At 42.0% G+C, this 27,804-nt stretch overlaps 1 protein-coding gene across 9 annotated transcripts in view; it reads right to left on the bottom strand.

Moving 5' to 3' along the window:
* The window catches only part of ttn.2 (titin, tandem duplicate 2), a 258,645-nt gene that overhangs the window by 226,967 nt on the left and 3,874 nt on the right, over positions 1-27,804 (bottom strand). For all 9 annotated transcript variants that reach the window (XM_061791839.1, XM_061791840.1, XM_061791846.1 and 6 more), the window contains exons 4-24: positions 26,263-26,618; positions 23,714-23,922; positions 23,266-23,341; positions 22,370-22,519; positions 21,132-21,251; positions 18,206-18,448; positions 18,032-18,130; positions 17,054-17,290; positions 16,084-16,143; positions 14,006-14,264; positions 11,940-12,009; positions 10,946-11,143; positions 8,018-8,160; positions 7,757-7,929; positions 7,130-7,357; positions 5,862-6,103; positions 5,486-5,730; positions 4,899-5,063; positions 4,648-4,816; positions 1,668-3,364; positions 955-1,236 (exon numbers count right to left, since the gene is read on the bottom strand). In XM_061791839.1, the coding sequence (XP_061647823.1) occupies positions 955-1,236; positions 1,668-3,364; positions 4,648-4,816; positions 4,899-5,063; positions 5,486-5,730; positions 5,862-6,103; positions 7,130-7,357; positions 7,757-7,929; positions 8,018-8,160; positions 10,946-11,143; positions 11,940-12,009; positions 14,006-14,264; positions 16,084-16,143; positions 17,054-17,290; positions 18,032-18,130; positions 18,206-18,448; positions 21,132-21,251; positions 22,370-22,519; positions 23,266-23,341; positions 23,714-23,922; positions 26,263-26,618 (5,421 nt within the window). The remainder of the gene's footprint in view (positions 1-954; positions 1,237-1,667; positions 3,365-4,647; positions 4,817-4,898; positions 5,064-5,485; positions 5,731-5,861; positions 6,104-7,129; positions 7,358-7,756; positions 7,930-8,017; positions 8,161-10,945; positions 11,144-11,939; positions 12,010-14,005; positions 14,265-16,083; positions 16,144-17,053; positions 17,291-18,031; positions 18,131-18,205; positions 18,449-21,131; positions 21,252-22,369; positions 22,520-23,265; positions 23,342-23,713; positions 23,923-26,262; positions 26,619-27,804) is intronic.

Below are 27,804 nucleotides of genomic sequence, written 5' to 3'. Positions count from 1 at the left end.
ATCTCCTTGATCTTTGTCTGCCAAGATATTTGTTCTTACTTGGCAGTGTTTGTGTGTAAGAGCATTTCACTTGTCAAGCATTCTTTTCCTTAGTAATTTGAGATTTGAGATATTATTGAGGCTAGCTATTTTTTAAGAAAACTTGCCAAGTAATATTTGCTGGTTCTAGGACTGATAATTTTGCTTGAATAAGGTAATATGTGCAAGTAACAACTTTGGTCTGGTTCTCAAATTTTTTTTATGACCCACCAACCTCAACTTATATTTGTTTGTAGACATATGTCCTATCCATTTATTTATTTATTTTCTGTTGTGACCTTATAACATTCCCTTTTAGGTCTTTTTGCATATGTTTTGTGTTTTATTAGTTTTCGTCTGAGCCGGTTCACAGCTGGTAAACAGCCTTTAGACATTTTATATGTATTGCATAACTTGAATTCTGTATATACTGTACCTGTAATTATAGATAGACACTTATTTTATAATCCCGTGTGTAAATTTTCATTTTATTTATTTATAATTCATGGCAAAAAGTGGAGGACCGTGGTTGTTCCAGCCAACACTGCCTGGAGGAAGATGATGGGGGAGGTGGTTGTGGAAGGCCACATAAAGGCCCGTTTTTGACGGACCGTCATAGCTGTTTGTGCAGCAAGACTGAGATGCCAACCGCGCCTGCCGCTGCGTCGACAGCCTATACACACACTCAGCACACTGTCACTGCCCGTGAGTGTCGCCGTTTGCGGGAACTTTGCTTCCTTTTCCTGCTTGGCGGTACACAAATATGCACTATACTATTGAATCTGGGGCGCTTTTACCATTTTCAGTGTGCACCTGCGCATCACTTACGTGCACCTCTGAATACATTCCTCATTTCAATACTTGTTTTTCTTTTTTTTTAAGTCCCGGTTTTGCATTGAAGGCAAAAATTACAAATCTACAGGTATTGGTGATCACCTTCGACATAAAGCTTTGCACTTGTCCGGACGCTGTCGTCGTCTGCGATGATGCAAGTGTACTCTGCTTCGTCTCTCACATTGATCATCAGCACAGACAGGAAGTGGACCTTCCTGTCCGAGTGCATTCTGTATTTGTCTCCAGAGAAGATCTCCATGTTGTCCTTCAGCCATTTGACTTTGACAAAAGGTTCACTGGTTTCACACTCGAAGGTCACCATGGTATCCTTCTCTTGGGCGGTAGCGTCTTCCAGATTTTGGGTAAAGCTAACAGCGGCTTTAGCTGAAAAGAGATAGACAATCCATTACTAGAAAATGTATCACCACCTCGGTACAATAGAGGATTGGCTCAGAATTATCTTGGAAACGCAGTGTATTCTCTTCTGTTTTCTGTGTCAGTTTTATAGTAAATGTCTCAAGGTTTAATAAATCATATTGCCAAGGTTTAATGAATCAGATTGCCCGTGGTAAATTAATCCATTTGCATCTACTCCTCGCAGTATTACAAAATTAATTGTGTGTAAATTTTGACCATTTCACAGATGCACCGTGGGTGCGCGCAGTTGGGAGATCAGCTTCCACATCTGTCTACTTTCACACTAAAATTTGTTAAGGTATTTTTAAAAAATGTTTTTCATTTTTTTTTTAACTCGTGTTGATGTTGACAAAATCAGGCCCTAAGAGAGAATATGTGAAATCCCAATGTTACAATACCTTGCACCAGCAAGAAGGCATGGCTAGAGGCTTCCCCAGCGATGTTAATCGCCTTGACCATGATGCTGGCCGAATCTTCAGGGGTGACATCTAGGATCACAAGCTCACATAAATGGTCTTCTGGCCAGTACCAGTAGATGCGGTCTGACTTCTCCAGTTCAATGCCGTTCTTGAACCACTGGCACTCGGGCTCGGGCCGGCCCACAACTCTGAGTCGGAAGCGAACCTCGTCCATCGGGGCCACTGTCTTGCTTGTGATGCGTTCCAGGATCTTGGGAGCTTCCATGCTAGGGGATAACTGGACCCTCTCAGGTTTGATTGTGGGGATGGTGACTTTGCCCTGTTCTTCCAGCTTCTTCCTCTCAGCCTCCTCTTTCTCTTTGAGGTGATGGAGCAGCTCATCCTTGGTCTTCTTCAACAAATCCTCATAGGAGTCGTCCCTCCTGCGAGACTTGAATTCCACCGCAGAGATGGACTCATAAAAGCCTTCTTCCGTCCTACGCTTGAACTTGCTCTTCAGTTCTTCTGACTCCTCTGAAGTTTTCTCGTGAACGATCCTCTGTGTCTTCCTGAGTTTCACAATCTCTTTGTCTTGCGCACCCTCTGTAGGTTGGTCCACCTTTACAACACCGAACCCCACTCTCCCAGACTCATGTGGGGGCTCTGCTGCCTTCTGTTCTGGAGCGCGGCGTAGGACAGACCTGAAGTCCTCTCTCTGTGTGACTTCCAGCTTGACAACATGCTCTGTTGTACCCAAAGGATTATCTGCCACCAATCTGACTTCCCCTGTGTCGTAAGACTTGATGTCAACGATCTCCAGGTAGTAAATCCCATCGTAACGTAGTCTATATCTTTTGCTTTTGCGGATAAGTTGTCCATTGAGGTACCAGTTGACCTTGGGTGCTGGGTAACCGGTCACTCTGCAGCGGAATCGAGCAATGTCACCTTCCAACACACGAGCCGGCTCAGGAAGCAGGACAATTTCAGGTTTGGTCTTTTCGGTCTCCTCGTCAGTGCCCACTCCTGCAGGTGCTCCCTCATGAGCCATGCGCTCCATCTCCTCAATCCTGTGCGATCCCTTTCTTCCCTCTGGCAGCTGGGACTCTTCAACCAGACCCTTCTCGTCCTTAACAATCAGAGTGGCCGAGTTCTGGTCCACTCCAAACTTGTTGGTGGCTCTGCAGGTGATGACACCGCTGTCTCGAGCGTACGCTACCTCGTAGTCCAGACTGCAGTAGCCAAATTCATTGACCATGCGCAGCCGGTTAGCGGCCTCCAGGGGTTTGCCGTCATGGAGCCACTCAACTACCATGGTGGGGTCACCGATAGGGGTCAGTCTGCACTCAAAGTGAGCGGGACCAAACTTTTTCATTCGAATGGAGGTCAGCTTCTTTTTAAATTGTGGTTTCTGCTGCTTCTCTTTGTCATAAAGGTCTCCCTCCTCCCACTGCTCTTGGCCATAGCGGAGATGCAGGGGTTCCAGCTCTGGGGCAGCAATCTCTTTGGCCTTGTAGGTTCCTTTGGTGATGATGAGCTTCCTCTCAATTTGTGGAGCAGCAAAGTCCATTTCCACATTGACTCTGCAGCGGGTGGTGTCCCTGCCAGCTCTGTTGATGGCCGTGGCTGTGTACCACGCGCTGTCTGAACCCGAAGCAGACGGGATCTGAAATTTGGCCGCACCCTTAGTGCCCTCAATCCTGAGAAATCACATGAACAAGGAACATTAATCAGGACAGCATTACCTCCTTGACATTCAATAATCATCAAATGTTGAATGGAGGCAACTGGACTCTTATTGGTTGTTAACCTTTAATTCAAAAGGCTTCTTCAGTTCGAATTTTTAGGTGTGGAGTCCCCCTATTTATGTCTCTGGTGGGTGTGTCCCCTGGGTGTGGTCACATGAGAGTGGTTTATGTGGTCACGTATGTCTGGTGAATAACCGTTTTTACATAACAACCAGTCGTTCAACAGCCTGGTGGCAAATGCATCACTGGTAACCACTTTTTTATGGAATGAGACTCTTTGGGGGAGAGGGTAAAGGCCTCTTTGTATACCCGCGCTTGTGCGGCCGACAGCGCCCGCATTGCATCACGTGACTGACGCATTGGGCCCCTATGCGGTACTTGATGCGCACACGGCAAAAATTGTTGCTGCGCGTAAAATGCGGAGATCATCTCTCGTGATTGGTCCGTTTTAGTCACATGCTGCGATGACGTACTCAGTGTTCTCCTTGGTTCCACATACCACCTACGCCGCCGCCTTTTTGATGGATTAAACATATCATCTGGTTATCTAGGTCCATTTGTTCTAGCAGACACTGCTACACGGTCGTCATTGTTGTTGTTTTGTTGCTTGTTCCAGAAAGGAAAGTAAAAACGGCTACTGAAAATGGCCATAAAATGCAGAGGAAACTCCACCCTGGGGTGTCCAATACCAGCCGTAGCGACACCCCCGACTTGGAAGAAAACTGCAGGACATTTTCAAAACAGCACGCGTGGGTTTTGCTCTAGTACAAAGGCAAACTGTCCGCGGGATAGCCGCATTGACATCAGCGCGGTTACCGCCCGCGTGAGTATAAAGAAGCCTTAAGAGATGATGTCAGCCTCCACCTGTGTTTAGAGAGGGCCTTGATAAGGATTTCGTCATCACTTAACATTCTGTTCACAACATCGTCCTCACAAAGACTGTCTCACTCCATTGGAAAAGTGGCCACTAATGAGCCATTTTCCCACCAGGCAGTTGAATGAATGATTGTTATGCAAATTGATCATTCAGTAGTCACACCTGGCAACAACAACATCAACAACAACCTCCATGTGACCCACAACCAGAAACAAAAAAATAGGGGGACTCCATCCCTAATATTTAGAAATGAAGTATTTGAATTAAAGATGAAATGTTCTTAAAGAGTCCAGTTGCCTCCATTCAGACTCCTTGAAATTCTAAGGGACATGAGAGAGACATTTTTAGAGACACGTACTTGATTTGTGGGTGCTTGTGCGGGCTGACGATGTCACTGTTCTTCAGCCACACAATGTCAGGCACCGGGTTTCCAATAGCCCTAACAGCCAACTCCACCAGAGTTCCCTGTTTGACTGTAATGTTCTTCAGCTTATCCACGAAATGTGGACGCGTCAGGCTTTCTCGCGCTGGATGTTGAGAGACGACAAACAGTCAATCACAGAACAAAAACAAAACAAAAAAACAAAAAAAGCTCTGATGCACACCTACCTTCAACAGTCAGAGTCACTGTGATGGTGGTGCGCCCAGCTCGGTTGTGAGCAACAACTGTCCACTCTCCACAGTCCTGGGGCATCGCAGGGACGATAATCATGGACTGAACGCCATCCTCCTTAATTACTATCTTGTGGGTGTAGTCATTGATTACTTGTTGTCCTGGAAGCAAACAGTAGTGGGGAGTAATGAAGTACAAATGATTTGTTACTGCACTTAAGTAGATTTTCAGATATTTGTACTTTTCCTGATGACTTTTTACTTTTACTCCCTACATTTCAAAAGAGATATCTGTAGTTACTACTCCTTACTTTGTCAAAATAGGCTCCTTCATTTTTTTTAAACTCTGTGGATTACGACAGAGGAACAGAGAGAGACAGAGAGGGAAAGTCAACTGCGCTTGAGATCTTGAGTAAATGAGATCTTAGAGACTCAGGAGGTGGAAAAACCACAGACAGCAGTCACATGGAGGAACAGGAACCAGTGATCATTGGATTCAGCAACATATTCCCTGTTCATGGCCTTATTTAAGAATTTTGTTTGATGCTGAAAATTTGTAATTTTCATTTCCATATGCCACTCACCATTGTGGAACCAGTATGTGTCCGGCATGGGTCTGCCAACCACCTTCAGGTCAAATCTGGCAGTTTGCCCTTCAGAGCATTTGAGCGAAGTGGGCTTCATTACAAAGACGGGCTTGTAGAGTCTCTCCAGCTGAGCCTCATCTGTGTCATCGAGCCTTCGGGCAGGAGAACGTCCAGGAGAACGACTGGGAGAACGACTGGAAGAACGGCCCGGTGAGCGGCTCAGCGAGCGAGGGGATTCAGACCTAAGAGAAAAAAAGAAAACGTCTCTAAAGGATTCACTGAAGAGCATCAAACTAAAAAGTTCTTCTATGCCTTAAAAGCATTTCAGATTGCTAATGAAGGATCATTTATTATGGTATCTTCTGCAACGTACTGGATCCTCTGCATGGCTGGCTGTGGTGTGTATCTCTGAGGCGACACACTTCCAGAAGGTTCTACGTAGAGCTTCCCAGAGCTTACGGTGTTGCCCTTCATGTTGCTGCCCAAGGCGCTGTACACGCCCTCGTCCTCGGGCAGAACCACGGGCAGTCGCAGGCTGGCATGTCCGTCCTGAAGAACCTCCACCTGGTAGTGTCCACCGGCCCTGATACGCTGACCATCTTTGTACCAAGCAATCTGCCAGAACCCAAGATAGGAAATTATGCTAAATACTTTTGTACTCAAACAACTACAGTAGAAAACATGACATTTTTCTAAAAATTAAAATAAAAAGAGCCAATTTCTTACTTGTTTTTCAAAATAAAATCTCACATTTACAAACAATCCATCTATTTTCTACACCGCTTATCCTGTTCATGGTCATGTGGAGCGAGAGCCTATCCCAGCTGACTTCGGGCGAAAGGCGGACTACAGACTGAACTGGTCGCCAGTCAGTCGCAGGCCACACATATAGAGACAGACAACCATTCAGACTCACATTCACACTGTCACTGAATGGTTTCAGTTTCTGAAACCATGCTGCCTGCATCAAAGTCAGGCGTTTGTACACCATCAGTGACCTTTACAAACAAATTAAAAAAGTTAAAAAAAAATTAAAAAAAAAGTAAACTTTTCAAAGAAAAAAAGTTGGACTTACACAAATGAATCAGAATATATAATAAGTGTATATTAATACTCCAAGTAGTTGACTTACGAGTCCGCCAATTTATGACTTATGAGCCTTCACTGGGTTAATTTTCTTGCTTTGTGTTGCAAGCCAAATTTTGAATTAAGAGCGAGCTTCAGATATGCCACCCCTCAAGTGAAGTGAAAGAAAATGGAGAAACTTAAGATCCTGAAATGCCTTCCAATGTAGGCAAGGAGAGCCACAGTGGATGTTCATGGACTGTGATGTCACTCCCTAAGCCATGCCCCTTAAAGGCACACATCAAACACACAAATACCACAGTATATACAGTAATTACACATTATTTCCATTTTAAACACCACATATCCTGTTGAGGCTCGCGTTTATTAAAAACAAAATGGTGGTTGTTTATAGGGGTTTAGAATGGATTAAGTACATTTAATTGATTCCAATGGGGAAAATGGATTTCATATACTATATGAGTATATTGCGTTACGACCTCGGTCACGGAGTGAATTAAACTCATAAATCAAGGTAGCAGTGTGTTGATATCTTCTCTCTGGATCTCTCCTTACCTTGGGCAGCGGCACTCCAGCCATCTTGCAGTGGAACGTAACGCCCATCCCCTCCATTATGCGGTAGTTTTTCACCAGCGTGTCAAAGGTGGGCGCCATGGCCTCGTCGTCTGCTGCGCTCGCCATCTGCTCCCCGTCCTCTGCCACCAATTCTGTGTAACTAATCCTCAGGATGCGGATCTCAATCTCCTGGATGATGCGCTCTTCAAAGGCTGAAATGAGGAATTCCTGCAGAACAACCAAAAGACCGTCAGGCAATGCTGAGACTTCATCGGACTGAAGAGACCAGCAGACAATGGTGGCAAAAGGATTCACATTCTGTACTTAAGTAGAAGTACAGGTACTAAAGGCTGGTAAAAAAAAAAGTAGGACTTATTAAACTCCTCAAGGATTGTACCGAAAAAAACCAAAATTATCTGCGCATAAAATATTTCCTCTTTGATAATACTAATACTAATACTTCACAATGTCGTATGTTGTTGTTTTTTTCTTGACCAAGCACTAGCTAGTGCTGGTTCAGACTTTTACGCTATGAATACAACACATTCCCAAAGCTTTGCTAAACTTGTGAACAAACTAAAAAAAATTATAAGGCGGCTCACAATAAAAATGATGACGATTGCGTACCGTATCTGAGACAAAGCTCATTGGGGTTGTTACTCTCTTGCGTTGTGCAACTTGCGCCTGGTACCCGCTCACAAGCACAGATGGCTCCTCGACCGTCGTCGTCATCATAGTCGTAGTTGTCACTTCTGTTTTATATGTCATGTCATGCAGCTTCATGTAGGCTTCGTATTCCTCTGTTAACATTGTGAACAAAGAGCATTTTCCACCAGGTTGTCTTCAGTCAAAGTCCTCGGACCGAGTGAGAACAGAAGATGGCTTTACCTTCCTCCAGCAAGCTGATGGAGGCTGAGGCTTCTCCGTGTGAATTCTTGGCAAAGACGGAATATTCTCCAGCATCGTCGGCGAACGTCATGGAGATCTCCAGTTTGCATTCTCCAGTCTCTTTCTTGTAGGTCACTTTATATCTAACAAGGATGAAAAGTATTGTTCTATAAATGCAAGATGAAGGCATCCATCTGTGTATTTTCTACACCATTTATCCTGTTTATCCTGAAAAGGCAGACTAAACCCCGGACTGGTGGCCAGTCAGTCACAGGCCACATACAGAGGCAGACAACCATTCATGCTCACATTCACACCATCGCTGAGTGAGAAGTCAAGCAACCAAATTCTGATAAACATACCACTGCACCATCAGTGTTTTCCTATGTATTTATTATTTATTTAGCCTTTATGTAACCAGGTTGGTCCCACTGAGATTCAAAACCTCTTTTTCATAGGAGACCTGTAGCTCAAACCATCCATCCATCCATTTTCCGAATCGTTTATCCGCACTAGGCTTGCTCACAGCTGACTTCGTGTGAGAGGCGGGGTACACCCTGAACTAGTCGCCAGCCAATCACAGAGCACATAGAAACAAACAAACTCTCGCAATCATATTCCCACCTACGGACACTTTAGTCTTCAGTTAATGTACGATGCATGTTTTTAGAATGTGGGAGGAAATTGGAGTACCCTGAGAAAACCCACGCAGCATGAGGAGAACATGCAAACTCCACTCAGGCGAGGGCTGATTTGAACCCGGGTCCTTAGAACTGTGAGGTAGATGTGCTAACCATTCGGCCGCTGGTAGCTCAAACTATCGTTAAAATAAATAAATGACTCGCTCACAATGGAGATGGAACGCCGGCCGTGATCGTTGAGGGATCGTTTCATTAATTTACTTTTCTATTACTCAGATTAATGGCACAGACGTGCTCTTTTGTGGCTGAAATGGATGGTGCGCTAAAGTCTACTCAGCTAGGCTGAAACTCAAACTGACTTCAAACTTTTAAATAAATGATGACGGTTTGGCTCCCAGTCCATCCCTTTAGTCAGTCAGTTATTATAATTTACTAGCTAGCTGTAGATGTAAACTAGTAGAATATCAAAATCTCAGTTTTGCATCACGAATAACAGAGTCTCCTAAATATATGTCAAAGTTGTCTCACTAGTGAGAACAAAGTACATGGACTAGTACATGGACCCTAAAATAGATATCAAGGATTTGGAATATATGCTCAAATGGCTTAATGGAAAGCTTGTTGAGCATTTGCTCCGTATCCTTGATACGGAGGGAACTATTGTGTGAGACATGCCTACTTCTTGGGTCGAGTGGTGTTACGAGTGCAGCACAGCAGTTTACTAGTAAGGTTTAACTGCGTACTACTAGGCCAAATGTGGCACTAGTACTAGACAAAACATTACTGCCAAGACACAGTTGTTCTACTAGTGCACTGAATTGTCTTTCTAGTGAGGACAGAGGGCATATATTCGTACAGTCATCCCTCACTATATCGTAGTTCACTTATTGCAGGTTCAGTGCATTTTTTAAAATTGTACAGTACAGTACAGTTACTCAACTGCACATCTCTGTTAAAGTAAACATGGTTAGCTAATTGAATTGTTAGCAAATTGTCATCCATAACAGGTGGTTTGGAAGGATGGAAACAGCCACTGGTGCTCTTTCAATTGCCTAATTGAACAAACAGTCACCGAATACATACTGCAAAAACACAAATGAATGCCCAGTGAATTTACAGGTATGTTCTTTCTAGTGAAAACGACTTACTGTACTTATTTTAGGACAGTTATGACTTTATTCAAAATTTTCAGCAAGACAAAACAACTTATGATTATTAACTTATTCCAGGGACAAAATGTCTTGTTTTAATTGAAAAAAACAAATATTCCAATGGAACTACTGTGAAATTGATTTGATCAGATTAAAATAAAATATTGTATCTGAAAACAAGTCGTTTCGTCTTGCTGAAAATTTAGAAAAAGGTCAAAACTGTCCGAAAAAATGTAGCGTAAGATGTTTTCACTAGAAATAAGATCAATTCACTTGGTAAGATTTGTGTTTTTGCCGTGCATTAAACATACTTGCCGGTAGCCTTAACGGACACCGTCACTGAACACCACAGTGGCTAAAGCTATAGCCAGGAAATATCTTCATACATTTGCTTTCACATTACTCAACAGAGCAGACTCGCCGTCTAAAGTTATACAGACATTCACAGTCATAGATTCTGTGCTGTAGAAAATGTGGATGACAATCCCAAGAGGACAAAATTCTACCTGCACCTAATGTGAATATACTGTATTGATTGATGGTGGTGAAGTGATGCATAAAACTTAAATATATATATAAATAATACTGTAAATACTTGGTCGCTACTTTTGTCTGTAAACCAGGGAATACTGTATCATAGGTGTCAAACTGAAGGCCTGGGGGCCAGATGCGGCCTGATACATGATTTTATGGGGCCCGCGAAAGCCAATCACGCTCGTCAACTCCCGTGATTTTTGCTAAAATCTGTACCCAAATTCCAAATTGTCATAATAATAAACAATAATGTTGAAATATTGCATTTTTCTGTTACCAAACACTTCTTCTACAGTAACTTAAACAATACTTGAACAAACTATTACCCTTGTCTTCTGATTTCAAAAGTAGTTATCCCTGTGTAATGGTAATAATATGATTTGGTGATTAAACATTTATATGGTTTCACTGTTCTAACGGCCCTCTGAGGAAAATCATAACTACAATGCGGCCCGAGACAAAAGTGAGTTTGACACCCCTGCTACATGGACCTTAAGGTTCTGGAATAAATTCTGAAGGTCTTTCCATAGTCTCTCTGGTTCTGCCACCCAAAAGTATATCCCGCCTATATTTTCCAAACATGCCACCTTGTGAGAACTGACCTGTATCCGGTGGTGAGAACGACGCCGTTCTTCTTCCACAGGACGTGAGGTTTGGGGTTTCCACCCACTTGGCACTCAAAGGCCACGCTGGCGCCCTCCACCAGCTTCTGGACCCTCGGCTTGGAGATGAAGAACGGGGAAGCAGCCTCTCCTGCACTCACCTCCATCGACACCAACTCTTTTGTCTCCATGGCAACACTGAAGGAGGGCCAGAGTGTTGTCCAGTTGAGTATTTAACCAAAGCACACAACTTAGCCTTATGGAAGTCTGATAGCTAAATGCTAATAAACAATGCAAAATCCATAGATGGGATAACAAAACCAGCATCGATGTTGTGGTGGTTATAACCTTTTGCCAATGAATGTTAAACGCAAACGGTGCAACAACACTTGGAGATGGGTAATATAACAACACTCAGCGCAGAAGGACTAATATTACTGCAGTTTACTGAGCAATTGTGACTGTCTCCTTACTGGATATCCGAATATCTGTATTATTGCTCCCAGTTGGGCAAGGAGTGCAATGTCAATGGGGATTGAAGCATGAAATCATGATGCACAAACAGTTTGTTTTTTTACTTTCTATTTAAGTATGTTATTACTGAATATTTGTATAAAGTACAATACTGTAGAGGGCAATTTTTCTTACTAAAGCAGGAAGGGAAGAATGACATTTCCATTCATTTCAACTCGAAGAGATCCTTTGAGATACAGGTGTGGATGGAACAAATTAAACTCGTAAGTCAAGGTAGAATTGTGTTGCAAAAAATAGTCATTGATCCCAATTTGTCCCAATTGATAATATATTTCCGTGTGTATTTTTGTTTGCTCTGCTTTTTATGCATTACTGCTCCGTGTCTGTTGAACCAGCAGCTGTTCAAATTATTGCAACAATGATGCTAATTTCCGTGAGCTCATCTATGGCTTTTCGCATTATATGTAGCATCAAGCTAACTGACTTTTATTGTTATTGTAGAAGTTGGATGCGGACTCACGTTTTGTCTTGAGTCATTTCTACTTGCGTGACAGCCATTGTCTCCTCTCTGCTCTCCACTTCTTCTGAAACTACAAAGCATGGTGACACCATTTAATGCAGGGGTGGGCAAAGCTACCTGCCGGCCACGTACATACGGAGGGGGGTCGCAGATTCCATACTTGAATCTGGCCCACCAAGCATTTACATTCATAACAGTCGTGAAATATGCATAGAATTCTTTTATCGTTTTTTTTTCCCTCAAATTGGTTCATTAAAATGTAGTCCCAAACACTTTGGTTAGCATTTATTAATTTATCTCTACATATTTTTTTTATCAATTCATTCTAATCAAATAAAATGTACCATTAAATAATTGGTAAATTAATTATAATAATATTAATTCTGAATGATATAATTTAAAAATTAATATGAACCTATTATTTTGTTATTAAAATAAACAGTTTTACATTAAATATAAAAGTAATTTTATTTAAAATTTGCCTGATCAATTGTAATTAATGACGAATAATATATTTTTTTAAATGAGCATGAATTATTATTCCATCCATCCATCCATTTTCTGAGCCGCTTCTCCTCACGCGGGTCGCGGGGGTGCTGGAGCCTATCCCAGCTGTCATCGGGCAGGAGGCGGGGTACACCCTGAACTGGTTGCCAGCCAATCGCAGGGCACATAGAAACTAACAACCATTCGCACTCACAGTCATGCCTACGGGTAATTTAGAGTCTCCAATTCATGCATGTTTTTGGGATGTGGGAGGAAACCGGAGTACCCGGAGAAAACCCACACAGGCACGGGGAGAACATGCAAACTTCACACAGGCGGGGCCGGGGATTGAACCGGGGTCCTCAGAACTGTGAGGCTGACGCTCTAACCAGTCGACCACCGTGCCTCTTGAATTATTATTTGTTTTATTTATTTATTATCAAACAATTTAAAATACAAAATATCAGTAAAATTAAACGAATATATAGTTGATTAAAATAAATGAAATAATGCTAAACAATAAGAACATTTGAATTAGCATGAGTTATTTTATGAATAAATGTTGTTTTTACATAAAATAGAAAATATTACTGTCATAAAATTTAAGAAAATATAAAAGCATAAATTATTATTTAATTACTAAACAATTTAAAATAACATTACATATTCTGAAAATTAACAATTGAAAATACACTGAATATTTTTTTAAAAGACCATGAAGTTTTATTTCATTACAAGATGAATAGTTTTACATAGAATACAAAATAGTAGTAACATTTAACATATTTTAATGATAGTAATTAACATTGAAAATAATATTTGAATGAGTCCGAATCATTATTTTATTGTTAAAATAAACAATTATACATTTAATACAACTATTATATCCATCCATCCATTTTCTGAGCCGCTTCTCCTCACTAGGGTCGCGGGCATGCTGGAGCCTATCCCAGCTGTCATCGGGCAGGAGGCGGGGTACACCCTGAACTGGTTGCCAGCCAATCGCAGGGCACATAGAAACAAACCACCATTCGCACTCACAGTCATGCCTACGGGCAATTTAGAGTCTCCAATTAATGCATGTTTTTGGGATGTGGGAGGAAACCGGAGTGCCCGGAGAAAACCCACGCAGGCACGGGGAGAACATGCAAACTCCACACAGGCGGGGCCGGGGATTGAACCCGGGTCCTCAGAACTGTGAGGCTGACGCTCTAACCAGTCGTCCACCGTGCCAATTATTATATTAAAATAAAAAAAATTAGAACGCGTTTTATCAAGCAGTTTGACAGCAATTAAAAAAATGGTAAAAAAAAAAAGTTTTTCATTTAATTAAATAAATGGTTAGTAATGATAAATAAATGATACATATTTCAGTTTTAACAAATTAGAATTATTAGCATTTTATCCTCAAAATATTTCAATTTATTAAAATGTATTTTTAAAAATACATTTTAAATACACGTAACGTTTTTTGAATCTCATCTTGAATGGGCTGGCCTGGCCCGCGTGTGCGTTTTAAAACTCAAATGTGGTCTTTGAGCCCAAACATTCGCTCGGCCATGTCGGAATGTGCACGTTACCTTTGACGAGAAGGTAGCAGGAAGTGCTGACAGTTCCGGCCTTGCTGGTGGCAGTGCATGTGAAGCGGCCGCTGTCCTCGGCGAAGGCCTCGCGGATCAGCAGCCAGCTGTGGCCGTCCTCGTAGCTGATCTGAAAGTCGATGGAGCTCTCCATCTTGTAATCTTCTCGGAACCACATGACCATGGGGGCGGGGTGGCCGCGGATCTGACACTCCAGGGTCACCGACTCGCCTTCGGTCACGGTCAAGTTCTTCAGGCCCTGAGGAAACACACACGCTAATGCTAAATTCTCACAAAAAAAAAAACAATAACACCCCCGAGGCTGGCTAGGCCATTTTGTAGTGCTGTTAGAATATGTAATAAACCACGTTCTCACATTTGGGACACAGGGGAAACATTAGGAAACACATTAGTTTGGTTTCAGGTCACACCAGGGCGAGATTAACGGCCTAATCTTTATCCTCAAGGTCCAGGTTTTTTGACACATCACACCAGGAATTCGTGACAGCTCTGACAAAGGCTGAAGTGATACCCGAAAGTCTCGGCAAGGTAAGAGAACTTCTCTTTACCTCCAAAAACATTTGTCTGAACACAAGAAATCTAAAACCTATCATAAAACAAGACGTGATGAACGCTATAGATCTAGAGCCAGGTCAGATCGACCTCACCATATCAAGCATGTTTACTCAGCAAGCTTCCTTTCAAGGGAATATGCTCTCTTTGTTATGATTGTTCAGACAGTTCCAATAATGGGAGTGGGTTCTAAGAAATATTTGTGACCATGTATAAAGACTCTGGGCTCAGTAAAAAGATCAGATCTTCACCTCCAATCGGCTGTCTGTCTTTTTTTAACTCTCTTAACCTTTATTCAACGAAGGCACATACTCGACACACAAAAGGTTGGGAATATTGGCCTTTGGGACCCTAACCTATAGAGGTCATCTTAACTCATTGACTGCCCTGGGAGTTTAAATTTGTCAAATGGAATCCAAGCGTTTACTGCCACCGACGAATATATTCATCAAGTACGTTTTTCAACAGGTAGGTGTGGAAGACGGTCTCGCCTGGCTTTTCTGTGAAATTCAGATTTGTAAACTACTGTAATGACTAACAGACTAACTAGTGAATAATTTAAAAAAATCACATACCAATGTGGGGACTGACCAATGGTATCGATTTTTGAAAAATATAAAATCGAACAAATTTAGACATGCAAGGTTTCGAGTCGACGGAAAAGATGGTACAAACAGAGTATGTGGCGCAGCAGCTAGTACAAAGTGTGTGTTGCGAACGTGAGGAAAGAGGACGCAGTTCATGGAGTGAATGGCAAACGCCATGTAAAAAAGCCACTGTTCAACTCAAGCCTCATCACACCTCAGTGTCCTGGGTGCCTGAGCCTGCAGCTGCTCAGACTCAGGAGCGCTCTCCCCCTACACATGAGGCAATCAGACTCCATCACATCATTCAAAACTCACTTATTATATTCTATTTTTTTGTTTTTTGTTTGCCTTTGATCTTTATGGGAGACTGGTTAGCACATCTGCCTCACAGTTCTGAGGACCCGGGTTCAAATCCGGCCTCGCCTGTGTGGAATTTGCATGTTCTCCCCATGGCTGCATGGGTTTTCTCCAGGCACTCCGGTTTCCTCCCACATCCCAAAAACATGCACGGTAGGTTAATTGGAAACTCTAAATTGCCTGTAGTTGTGAATGTGAGTGCGAATGGTTGTTTGTTTGTATGTGCCCTGTCATTGGCTGGTGACTAGTTCAGGGTGTACCCCGCCTCTCGCCCGAAGAAAGCTGGGATAGGCTCCAGCCACTCAAGCCATGTCAGCATCACTCACGACGCATTTCTTAGTTGTGTATCTGTAAATACATTATTATTTTGCCATCAAAAGCCCTTTCTCAGTCTTGTTTTTGTTGTATAATAGTTTGAGGTGTCACAACAGCAAAACAAATTCAAAAAAAAGTTTCAAAGTCTCCATTTTACCGTTTTATGTTTGTCACTCAATGACTTAATTAGACCTTTTCTAAACTTATTGCATGTTTTCAGTACTTTTTTGTACAGGAAGTACTTACTGCAACGATAGTGGGTGGCACGAGGGTCTCCTGGGCACTGGTGGAGACTGCAACCACCTCCTGAGAGAAAAACAACATGTTCATCAATTGTGCTGGTGGTTCTGAATGGGACAACAGGAAGGTGGGTGCACACATAGATTACGATGAAGGCAGAGTTAAGGTGAGCATAAGAAAGGCGGGTGAGAGGATAAGAAAGGTGGGTGAAGGTCCACACAGGGTTGTGGGCTCTGCAGTGGCCATTTGTGTCCAACAGGCTTCTGTTTTTAATTTTATATATCTGTGTTCATGCAAATGGAATGAAAGTTCCAAGTGGTTGTGGGGCGAAACCTTGCAGAAGTGGCGATGCCTGCTCACCATGGAGTAGAAGAATTCCGTTTGAATTTAACAAGTGGCATCGCCCTCTGCTGGCGGTAGAATGACCACACTTTTGGCAATAGAAGAAAATAAGATGGAACTGTAGTGAGAATGTAGCTTTGGAAAAAAATGAAGAGATCACAGCAAAATGATTTGTTGATGCCAACAAATGTTGATTACGATGCAAAGAAAGTGTTTATGTCATATTGTGTAAACCAGCATTGGCCCCAAAGCCCATCCTTGATTTTCAAGCCATCTTATTTTCTTGTTTTTCTTTTGTTTGATTTGCACTGGAAGCTTAATTTGTCCCAGAGCTGTACTATATAGAAAAATGTCATGACTGAAGCTGTTTTCCAAACTGCATATTGTGCAAACAAACTGAAAATGTAAGGCTTAAAAAATGCAAAGCATTGGATACTTTGTACTGATGACAAGAACTGATGCTCGTTAGAAACGTGATGCAGTAAAAAAATATCCAACTATGTCTGTGCTTGAACAAAAATGGCCACAAACAGGGGAGTAAAATACAGCAAGGCAACTGTGGGTTAAAGATGAAAACTGAAAGAGTTTTATGGGGGGGGGGGGGGGGGGGGGGGGGGGGGGGGGGTTGACCAACCTCAGCCTCCCAGTCCTCAAACTCCTCCTTGGCATAAAGCCCGACCCCCTGCAACTCAACCTGACTTTGATACGTCGACACCTTAAAGGGCGGTGCCACACGGGCCTCCGGTGCCGCCGCCACTGCCGCCCTGCGGACAGGACTGGGGGAATGGACAGGCTTGATGACCTTTCTGGGCATGGAGGGGGACGACAGCTCTTTGTGCAGGGTGGCCATGGCCGAGCCCGCGACGGACACCTGACCAAGAAACAACGGTGAGCGGCGGGCGGACTCGAAACATCCGACATGGTTAATGGGGGTTGGGTGCGCTAGTAAGGCATTTGGGGGCAAGGGCATATTCGGTGAGCTTCTCAAGGGTTTAAGTGAGGAACAAGTTACAACAGAAAGCACCCTGGAACAGAACTCATTAAGTCAGTCAGTCAGTAACCAATTAAGTACTGCTATGTTTGTGGTTGGAGGGGATAGTTGGTGTTTGAGAACGTGAGACAAAACCATCTTCCTACGATAAAGGAAAGCAATTGTAAACAGATAAACCTTGATGATAACTTTGGTCATTTTAGTCATTTCGTTTATTTTGCTTGTTTTGGTCATTTCAGTCCTTTCAGTTGTTTTGGTTATATTGGCCATTTTAGTCGTTTTGGTTATTTGGTCAATTTGATCATTTTGGTCTTTTTGGTCACTTTAGTAATTTTGGTTATTTTGGTCATTTTTAGTTATGATGGTTATTTTATTTGTATCTGTTATTTTGGTCATATTGATTATTTAGGTAATTTTTAGATATTTTGGTCATTTCAGTCAATTTAGTGGTTTTGGTTATTTTTGGTCATTTAAGCTTTTTTGGTTATTTTGGTCCCTCGTGACCAAATAGTACACAGAGTCCATTTAGTTATTTCACTTATTTTGGTCTTTTGGTCGTTTTGTTGACTTTAGTCATTCTGGGCATTTTAGTCATTATGGGCGGTGACCTGCCATCCTTACCTCTTGACTGGCCTCAGCTTTGGGAACAGAAACCTTTGCCACAGTGAAATGTGGAAGTGGGGCCGAGGGGGCACCGGTGTCCAGTCGGGTCCTCGAAATCTGGGGTGAGCAACACATTTAATTCAGATCAAGCACACTCAAAATGTGAACAGAATGTCACTCAATGAGGCTGACCTTTGTGGTCTCTGTGACTGCGGTAGCGGCAGCGACTGCAATGGCGGAGGTGACAGTGGCGGCTGCAGCGACGACAGTGGTGGCTGCAGCAGTGGTTGTGGTGGGGACAGTGTCGGGCGGCATCATTTTCAAATGTTTCTCCATGGCCACTTGCTTCTTCACCTCCACCACTACAGCGTCCCGCTTGGGTGCCTCCACTATGTGAACCACCTCTGTTGCAGCCATTTGTAATTGCTCACCACCCTGCGAATGTTGACACGACACACAAACGTCATGACCGTTGGGACCCGCCAGGGAAGCACGGGAATGGCGTTTCCTTAGCCATTTGAGCGTTTATTCCATTCCATCTAAGGACCATCTACTATTACACTCTTCGTCCTCACTCACATCCTCAAGACAATTCAACACACTAATAGAACCACTGTGTGACTTTTTTTTTGTACCACTTTTGGCCAACTTGTATGCAATAAAAAATTTATAGAAACTATAGAAAACTGTATGACCATTTGTGCACTGAATTGTCCATGTCCAGAACGACAATGGCACACTCGTAGAATGACAACGGTTAAAGTCCAACTTGGAGGAAAGGAGTTATTTCGTGACCATTGGAAGTTTTCAATGTAATCAAATGGCATTGACATCTGGGATCTCTCAAGGGTCAGTTCTTGGACCCCTTTTGTTCAGCCTGGAGGCCTATATGTTACCCTTAGGTCAAATTCTTCCGAAATTGAATGTTGAGTATCATAGGTATGCAGATGACACACAGTTATATCTGGCAGTGTCTCCAGATGACTACAGTTCAATTGAGGTGTTGTGTCAATGTCTAAAATTAATAAATAACTGGATAAAACAAAAGTTTTTCAATTGAACCATGACAAATCTGAGGTAATTGTTTTTGGCAGAAAAGAAAAGAGGATTGCTGTGAGTAAACATATGGAGTTACTCACTTTAAAAACCATAGACCAAGTCCAAAACCTTGGTGTGTTGATAGATTGCAACCTGACATTCAGCAGTCATATCAAATCAATCACTAAAACAGCTTTCTATCAGCTAAACAACACATCCACAGTGAAGGGTTGCATGTTCTTAGCAGACCAGGAGAAGTTCATGTATGCTTTTATCTCCAGGAGACTTGACTATTGTAATGGTCTTCTGACTGGACTTCCCCAAGAGAGCATTAGTTGTTTAATGATCTTAAAGAGAGCTCATTCAGAACGATGCAGTTCATGTTCTGACCAGAACAAAGAGATCAGAGCAAATTACTCCAATTCTAAACGGAACATACAGTAAACCCAGTAGGGCTGTGAGAGCTACAGACTCAGGTGGAGCACAGAGTTAAAACCAAACATGGTGAAGCAGTATTTAACTTTTATGCTACACACAGATGGAATAAGCTGCCAACAGATATGAAGTCAGCCCAAAGTGGGAATGTTTTTAAATCCAGGTTTAAAAACTATTGTTTTTTTACACATGCTGATAATTGAGCATTTTAGAGCATTTTCATTTAAAAAAAAAATTATCTGTCTTTCACTCTATGTATTTATAATAATTTTAGTAAGCTGTCTTTTATTTTTCTGTACTTGTATTTTGCTCTTTGTTTTTAAATGCTTTTAATCATGTCAAGCACAAACCTTGTGAATAAAATGTGCTATATAAATAAACTTGCCTATGTCTTACCCAAAACATTTTTCCACTACTGTCTGACATTACTGCACACTCTCCTGTATGCTTAAGTCAGAAAAGATGCACAGCTCCGCGCTTTTCCCTCTGCGTCCATTCTGCCGTCCACTGCAGTGTATCACATGCGCGCCGACTGCTCAACGGGTTAATGTGTCCTGATCATATTACGCTGATCGACAGCAGAACGTCAACATCCATCCATCCATCCATCCATTCTCAACACCGCTTATCCTGGTTATGGTCATGGGGTGCTGGAGCCTATCCCAGCTGACGTCAGGCGAAGGGCGGACTACACCCTGAACTGGTCGCCAGTCAGTCGTAGGGCACAAGAACGTCAACATATGATGCCATATTGCTTAATTATGCACAAAAAAACGTATGCCCCTTATAGACGAGTGGTGCTGATGTCTCACAGGTGACCATTAACTTCTGTTTTCTCTACAAAGGTTAACTTCACATTTTAAGTGCGACATAGTCTTCGAGTTAATTTCAAAGGCTTTCACATGTCTCAGTGCAAAGTTTTACCTCACTAGTAAAATGTAGTTGCTCTACAAGTATGCCCTAGTCGTCGAACTAGTGCACAGACGTGCAATACAGTAGTGGAATGCAATATTGGAATTTTTGTTTACTGGTAAGACACAGTAGTTTTACGAGTTAATCTACTAGTGTGCTGAATTGTCTTACGATTGAGGGCAAAGAGTGTACGATATTGAATACATTCTCAAACGGCATTCCATAGTGGACTACTGTGCTGCACTAGTACCACTACTAGGCCCAACTAGTAGCCATTTCTTCATGCGCTAGTAGTTTGTCTCCTTATCTAGGATATATAAAAAAATGCTTAAACGGCTTTCCCTAAGGCATTTATTTAGTAGTAAGACAACTTCAGCATATTAGTACAATGACGAGGGTACACTAGTACCTTTCTAGTGAACTACTGTACTAGCACTCGCACCACTACTAGGCCCAACCAGTAGTCTAGTACTACTAGTGAAGTGCTAGATTTTAACCAGTACAATTTTATAAAGTCACTAGCACTACTAGTAGTGCACAGTTGTCAACTAGTGGACAGTTTTGTCTCACTAGAAACATGTTGTCGTCCTACTAGTATAGCAAAGTGGTCCCACTGGAAGTGAGTTGGTGAAAGAAATTTTTTTAAAGGCTTTTCAGTGTTTTTTTTTTCTTTTTACCAAGTATCTGTACTTGTACAATGTGAGTACTTTTGCCGCATGTGGACTGGAGATACCTGTTCAGCTGACACGGCGGCGTCGGCGTTAGGCGGCCCACGGCGGACTCGGGCCTGATCCACGGCGGCCACCACGGTCGCCACGGCAACACTGCGACCGGCCTGGGAGGCTTGCTCGGCCTGCGGGTCATGACACAAGTTGACAAGTTAGGCAGCGGAGAATTTCAAGCCACTCCAGTCAAGTCATAAGTTGAAAGTCAAGTCATACAATAGGTAAGTCCCATACTGTGGATATAAAAAGTCTACACACCCCTGTTCAAATGGCATGTTTTTTTTTGTGATATACTAAAATAAGATCATGATAAATCATTTGAAAACCTTTTCCACCATTATTGTGACCTATAAACCTCTACAAGTCAATGGAAAACAAAATTAAATCTTTAAGAGATTGGAAGGACAAATGAAACAACTGAGATCATGTTGTTGCAAAACTGTGCACACCCTCTTATAACTGAGAATGTGGCTGTAATCAGAAGTAAACAATCACATTCAAACGCATGTTAAATGTTAGTCAGCACACACCTGCCACCACACTCAACACATTTTCCTACATGTGCTTGGGGGATGTTTTTTATGGTCCAATGAAACCATTGTTGAACTTTTGGGCCATGATTCCCAAAAGTATGTTTGACACCAATACAACACTTCTCATCACCAAAAGAATGCTGGCAGCATCATGCATTGGAGAGGACTGTTTTTCTTCCACTGGAACAGAGGCCCTAGTGAAGGTGCAGGATTTTAGAAACCTTTCCAAATAAAAGTCAACCTTGAGGATTCTGATAAAAAGCCTACTACAACATTTGAACTTTTTTTGGTGTTAATCAGAGGGACTTGAAATCATGCCTGGCATGTGCCGACTCCCATTTAACATGATTTTGAATGTGACTGGTTCATTCTGAACATAGCCATGTCCCAGTTATAAGAGAGTGTGCACACTTGGGCTACCACACGACCTTGTTTATTCTTACTTCCCCTTTCAAAAAGGTTACTTCTTTTGAATCGTAGCCGTTACAGGTCACATTAGAGGTGGAAAAGGTTATACAATGACTTTCTTGGTCTCATTTTTTAACATCACAAAAACCTGGTATTGGAACAGGGGTGTGTAGACTTTTTGTATCGACTGTATGTGCAAGTCATAAGTCTCAGCCTTTAAGTTTTAAGCGACAGTCACACAAATGGAGGAATTCAAGCGGAGTCCAGACGAAACTTCAGGCGAGTCGAAACATGTGTGGGCTGACCTCTCTGACGGTGGTGACCTGCTGCTCCCACTGTTTGTCCACCTGCAGCCTGGTGGTGGCGCCGCTGATGCTGGTGACGCTGGTGTAGCTGGCTTCAGCCGCGTAGTCGCCCCGCTTCCAGGGTGGAAGGACCTCAGACGACACCAACACCTGCAACCACACCGGAACATGAGCGCCGCGCCCCCGCCTAATTTTGAGCCACACCTGACTCCAAAACCACGGACTTGGTGAAAACTCAATACTTCACCAAGTTGGCTGTCATTTTTTACTGCAATTGCCATATTACACTGACAAGTGGCACTCTGTCAGAAACAATCACAAGTGGTTTTTAAAACCATCAATTAAGAAGAAGAAAATGAGAACTGTTCTTTCGTACTGCAAATATTTCAGATGATTTTGTGGATTTCCAAACAGGTCAAATGAGTGTATTCAGCTTAGACAAGTTGGGAATGGATTTTTTTTTCCCCCCACTTTTCTTATGCTGCCTCGACCCAGTTCAGTCAAAACATGTTTTCTTTTCTGGCATTAGTGTTGGGTGACACTTTTCAGGTGAAAATTTTACATCCTTGTCTCATTCGTCTGCAGTCTGTGTTATTTCTACACATGTTGCTGTCTCGTATTGTTCTTTTTGCACAATATAAAAGGCAAAATAATAATTGTGATATTGTTTATAGCTGTATTGTGTGTTACTTTTTTTATTAAGTCTGATATCGAACAGGGTTCCTCTATTTTCATTTACATTTTAGTATAATACATGAGTTAAGAACACATTCAAATGCATGTAAATACTTAATATACTTAATACATCAAGTTTTTGTTTGAGCTAACAGTTGATCCAAATGGTAGAACGTCTGCCGCAATTAGAGCCAGGAAAAACCCTACGCGGTATTCCTCACCTGCTTGCGGGTGACGAGGGGCGACTTGACGGGTCGGATGGGGGAGACAGACAGTCGGGTGGAGGGTGACACGGATCTGAGAACCAGACAAATTTCTCAAGGTGACGCTTTCAATTTCAAAATCAGGGTACATACGAGAGGCATAGTTAAAATTCAGGTTGAGAACATTTTGATATACTTTACAGATGAAAATACAGCATCAAGAACTATATCACAAAAACTTGTGATAGTCTCTTATTTCTGAGGATACGGGGAAACAAATGACGTAAAACATACATTTAGCAGACTATTTCAAGAGGATTCTGGGTCAGCCTACAAAAGCACGAAGCGCTTTCACGTCCATTCACATGAATATTTGTTCAGGTTCTTCTCCAGACCTTTGGGTCTTAGAGCGAGCCCCGGACGGCCGTCCCTGAGCAGACGGGCATCCCTGAGTGTACAGACATACCTGACGGGCGCGGGCGTCGGCCCTTTAACGTGTCGGACAGGCGACGGCGACTGCTGGCGTCCGCCGGTCACCTTGGTCAAATAGGAGGGCGGCGATCTGGAGGTGGGTTTCGGGGGAACCCTCGGGGGGGTCCTGTGAGCTAAATGTTGAGTCATCATTCCGCCTTCCACGTGCATTTCCATCATGGTGCTCTGGAAGCTGGTCTCCATCTTGAGACACAACCACGACAACTGTTGAATTTATCACGTCTATCATGCGGGTTACGTTTCAGACCATTGGTTCTCGACTGTTGTCGCTCTGGGACCTGCATTTTTGCACTTTTATACAATTGGGAAAATGTGTTCAAAAATAGCCTCTAAAAACATATATCAGATTTTTAAATATAACTACACATGCCTACATGTTTAAAGTGCCTTTCAGAAAGTGAGGATGAACACAAGTATAACATCCATCCATCCATTTTCTGAGCCGCTTCTCCTCACTAGGGTCGCGGGCGTGCTGGAGCCCATCCCAGCTGTCATCGGTACACCCTGAACTGGATGCCAGCCAATCGCAGGGCACATAGAAACAAACCACCATTCACACTCACAGTCATGCCTACGGGCAATTTAGAGTCTCCAATTAATGCCTGTTTTTGGGATGTGGGAGGAAACCGGAGTGCCCGGAGAAAACCCACGCAGGCACGGGGAGAACATGCAAACTCCACACAGGCGGGGCCGGGGATTGATATAACATATAACATAATGTACAAAAATGTACAAAAATGTACATCATGGAACTGATCTCTTTTTTTTAGGAAAGTGCAATACCAATATGTTGTCTTTTTTTTTAGGAAATGAAGGCTGCAGAGCAAAGCAAAGAAACTGTAATGTCAGAACCCACCCTCCGCGACCCACTTTTGGGTCCCAACCCAACAGTTGAGATTTACTGTTCCAGCCCACCCCTGTGACATACTCTGACATACTCTGCCAACTAGTAACCAAATATTCATTTTATTATTTATACTGTATATATTTTAAAAGTTCTTGCATACACAGAAATGCCAAAATATATCCAAGTGGAGTGCAAGTATTATTTTTGTCTACTTTGAGTCACAATCCTCACATTCTACCTTTCTGTAGTATCTGTGACTGAATACGTGTGACTTTAAAAGGCATGGCCTAGCTTGTTGAGTGATGTGGTGGGAGTCAGCGAATGAGAGTGCAGAGTTGGCTGGCTGTTGACTAGTTAAACCATAGTCAGTTTGCATGTTGAGTGACTTAGCCTTAGTTGTAGCAAGCAGCAGGTCATATGTACTGAATATGCGCTTGTGTTTATTTTGTTAGCATTTCTTCAATAAAGTGAAAGTGTACCAGCGTCCGTTTCCATCCTCCCTCTATCCAAACCACCTGTTATGGATTACAATTGGTTTGAAATAGTGGTGGTAGGCTATATTCAATTAGCTAACGATGTTTACTTTACCACAGATGTGAAGTTGTGTAACTTAAGCCAGTCGTACATTTGCAGTCGGAACCTCAGCTACTTTTATTGAGTGTGAAATGATATCAAGCTTTGGATATTCTTTCTTTTCCACACTCTTTCCCCCTGGCTCGCATTCTTTGCTCTGCAGTAACAGTCCGTGTGGAAAATACCACAATGTTATAAATAATCTGTGATATAAACAATCTGCCATGCAATGACACCGAAAAAAGTGAACGGCGATATAGCGAGGGACTACTGTACAGTGAAGCCCCGCCACCCATGGTACATCGCAGTTCATTGTTCGGGATCCCTGCTATATCGGCTATTTTAAAGCCATCGTTTTTTTCATGAGTGTCGTGGGCTTGGCGGTGCCTCTGAAGCACGAGCTAAGCCACGGGTGGCCAAACTGCAGCCTAAGGGTTCAAGTAGTCTTGTTTTTCTGTGTCCCTTGTTCATATCTTGTCTGCTCGTTAGGTTGTTGTTTCTACCTGTTCTCGTCTGCCCTGTTCCTTGTGTCAACCAGTCAGCTCACTCTAGCCACTCGTGTCTTGTCCAGGTGTGCCTCGTCTGGTCAGTCAGTTTGTATTTAGTTCCGGGCTTTCGTTAAGGCTGTGTAGCCTTCGTTGTCATGTTTTCCCATTGTCACCCGTGTTTCTTTGTTAATTTTCAAAAATATATATACATATATATTTTGGGACTTTTAATTCAGTATTTTTCTATTTTGTTGTAGTACTTTTTTTTTCTTTTTTTTGTAATAAATCCTTTGCTCTCCTGCCTTGCCTACCTGCCTCCACCTTTTGCCACCAACTCGCCTCTCTGACAACACTTTATAAAAGCAGTTTTTAATTCTTTTTTTTTTGTATTTACATTGGACAATACAGTGTTAGTTTTCTTTATTAAAATCGTAACGAAAAAAATGGTGGTGTTTTTTGGAAGTGGGGGCGAGAACAGAATAAAGGCATTTCAATTTATTTCAACGGGGAAAATTGATTTGATAACCCTGTATGAGTAACTTGATTTGATGATTTGAAGTGAACTGAGTTCCGTGCTTGAAAAGGCAGTCGGCGTGGAAAAATAGGCGAGCTCACCTTGCGGATTCCAGTCTGGGATGCGGAGACAAGGGTCTTGGTTTTCTTGGCAGGGACGGCTTCTTCTCCCTGAACCAGAAGCTCAGCGGTGGACGTGGCTCGGCCGCTGCTGTTGCTGGCCGTCACCGAGTACGTCCCGGAGTCCTCCGGGAAGGCCTCGGCGATCAGCAGACTGTAGCGGTCGCCGTCCTGGACGATTTTGAAGTCGGCCGAGCTCTGGATCTCAGCTCCTTCGCGGTAGAACTTGATGGCGGGTGGCGGGATGCCCGTCACCTGGACGCTGAGGCGCACCTGGCTGCCCTGGCGCACCGTCGAGCTCTGAAGTCTTTGAAGGAAGTTGGGGGGCGCCGTCTCCGCTGCATGGGGACACACAAGCGACATATCGGATTTGCTCGTCCCAAAAGTTCCAAAAGTCGTCATGTATATATTTCTTTGAATATTTTATATAATTAGAAATCATTTTTAAATTATTCTATAAAACATGCACAATTGCTTAATTCACTAGTAGTTTTGTTGTTTATCTAATCAGTTTATTTGATTCATAAAATAATTAATAATTAATTTAAACTGTGATTATTGTTAAATGAATTGTTATGAATTTATAAAATTGAAAAAATGAAAACCATGTCAAGTTGATTATTTTACTTATTTTTGTGTGTGTAATGTAAACGGTTTATTTTAATAATACAAAATATGTCTTTTATTATTTTTATTAAATCAGAATCAGAAACAGAATCAGAATCATCTTTATTTGCCAAATATGTCCAAAAAACACACAAGGAATTTGTCTAGTTGGAGCCGCTCTAGTACGACAACAGAGAACACTTTTGAGGCATAAAGACATTGACAAAAAACAGTCACTGACCAATAAAGGGTTGCTAGTTATCTGGTAATGCGGGTACATTTTTGTAATTATGTAATTGTAATTTATTTAAAATATGGTTAAACAGGCAAAATTGCTTATTTACTAATATTTTTCATGTTAAACTATGCTGACTACAAAAATAATACATAATGCAAATTTTTCAATTGTATTATGCCAAATGCAATTGTTTCTATATATATATATATATATATATATATATACATACACATATATACATATATATATATACATTCTATGATTTAATAAATTCTAAATTAAAAAATATGTAAAGCAAATGTTTTTACATATGTTTTTTTTGTATTTTATTTCAAAAACTTAGTCTGCTTTTCATAATAAAATAATTATATCTTATTTTTTTTCTATTTATTCGTAATTTGGTTATAATCAACCCATAAAAATTTTAAACCTGTAAAATTCTTTATTGTACAGATATATTTGTATTTTATTCAAATATGTTTATTTTCATGATAAAACAATGGTTCATGCTCATTTTTAGATTTCATTATTTGTAATTAATTTAATTATAAATAAATAACCAATTATTTCATAAAATAAAGACATGCAGACAGTCAACCCTCACATATTTACGGTTCATTGGCATTTGTAAATTCTCCGTCAAACATACGTTTGGGAACCGATGCTCAGGTATTATTATT

Source organism: Phyllopteryx taeniolatus, chromosome 12 (genome assembly GCF_024500385.1).
Source record: "Phyllopteryx taeniolatus isolate TA_2022b chromosome 12, UOR_Ptae_1.2, whole genome shotgun sequence".
Lineage (NCBI taxonomy): Eukaryota > Metazoa > Chordata > Actinopteri > Syngnathiformes > Syngnathidae > Phyllopteryx > Phyllopteryx taeniolatus.
The sequence above is the reverse complement of the archived record's forward strand: the minus strand, read 5'-3'. Positions and strand labels throughout refer to the sequence as shown.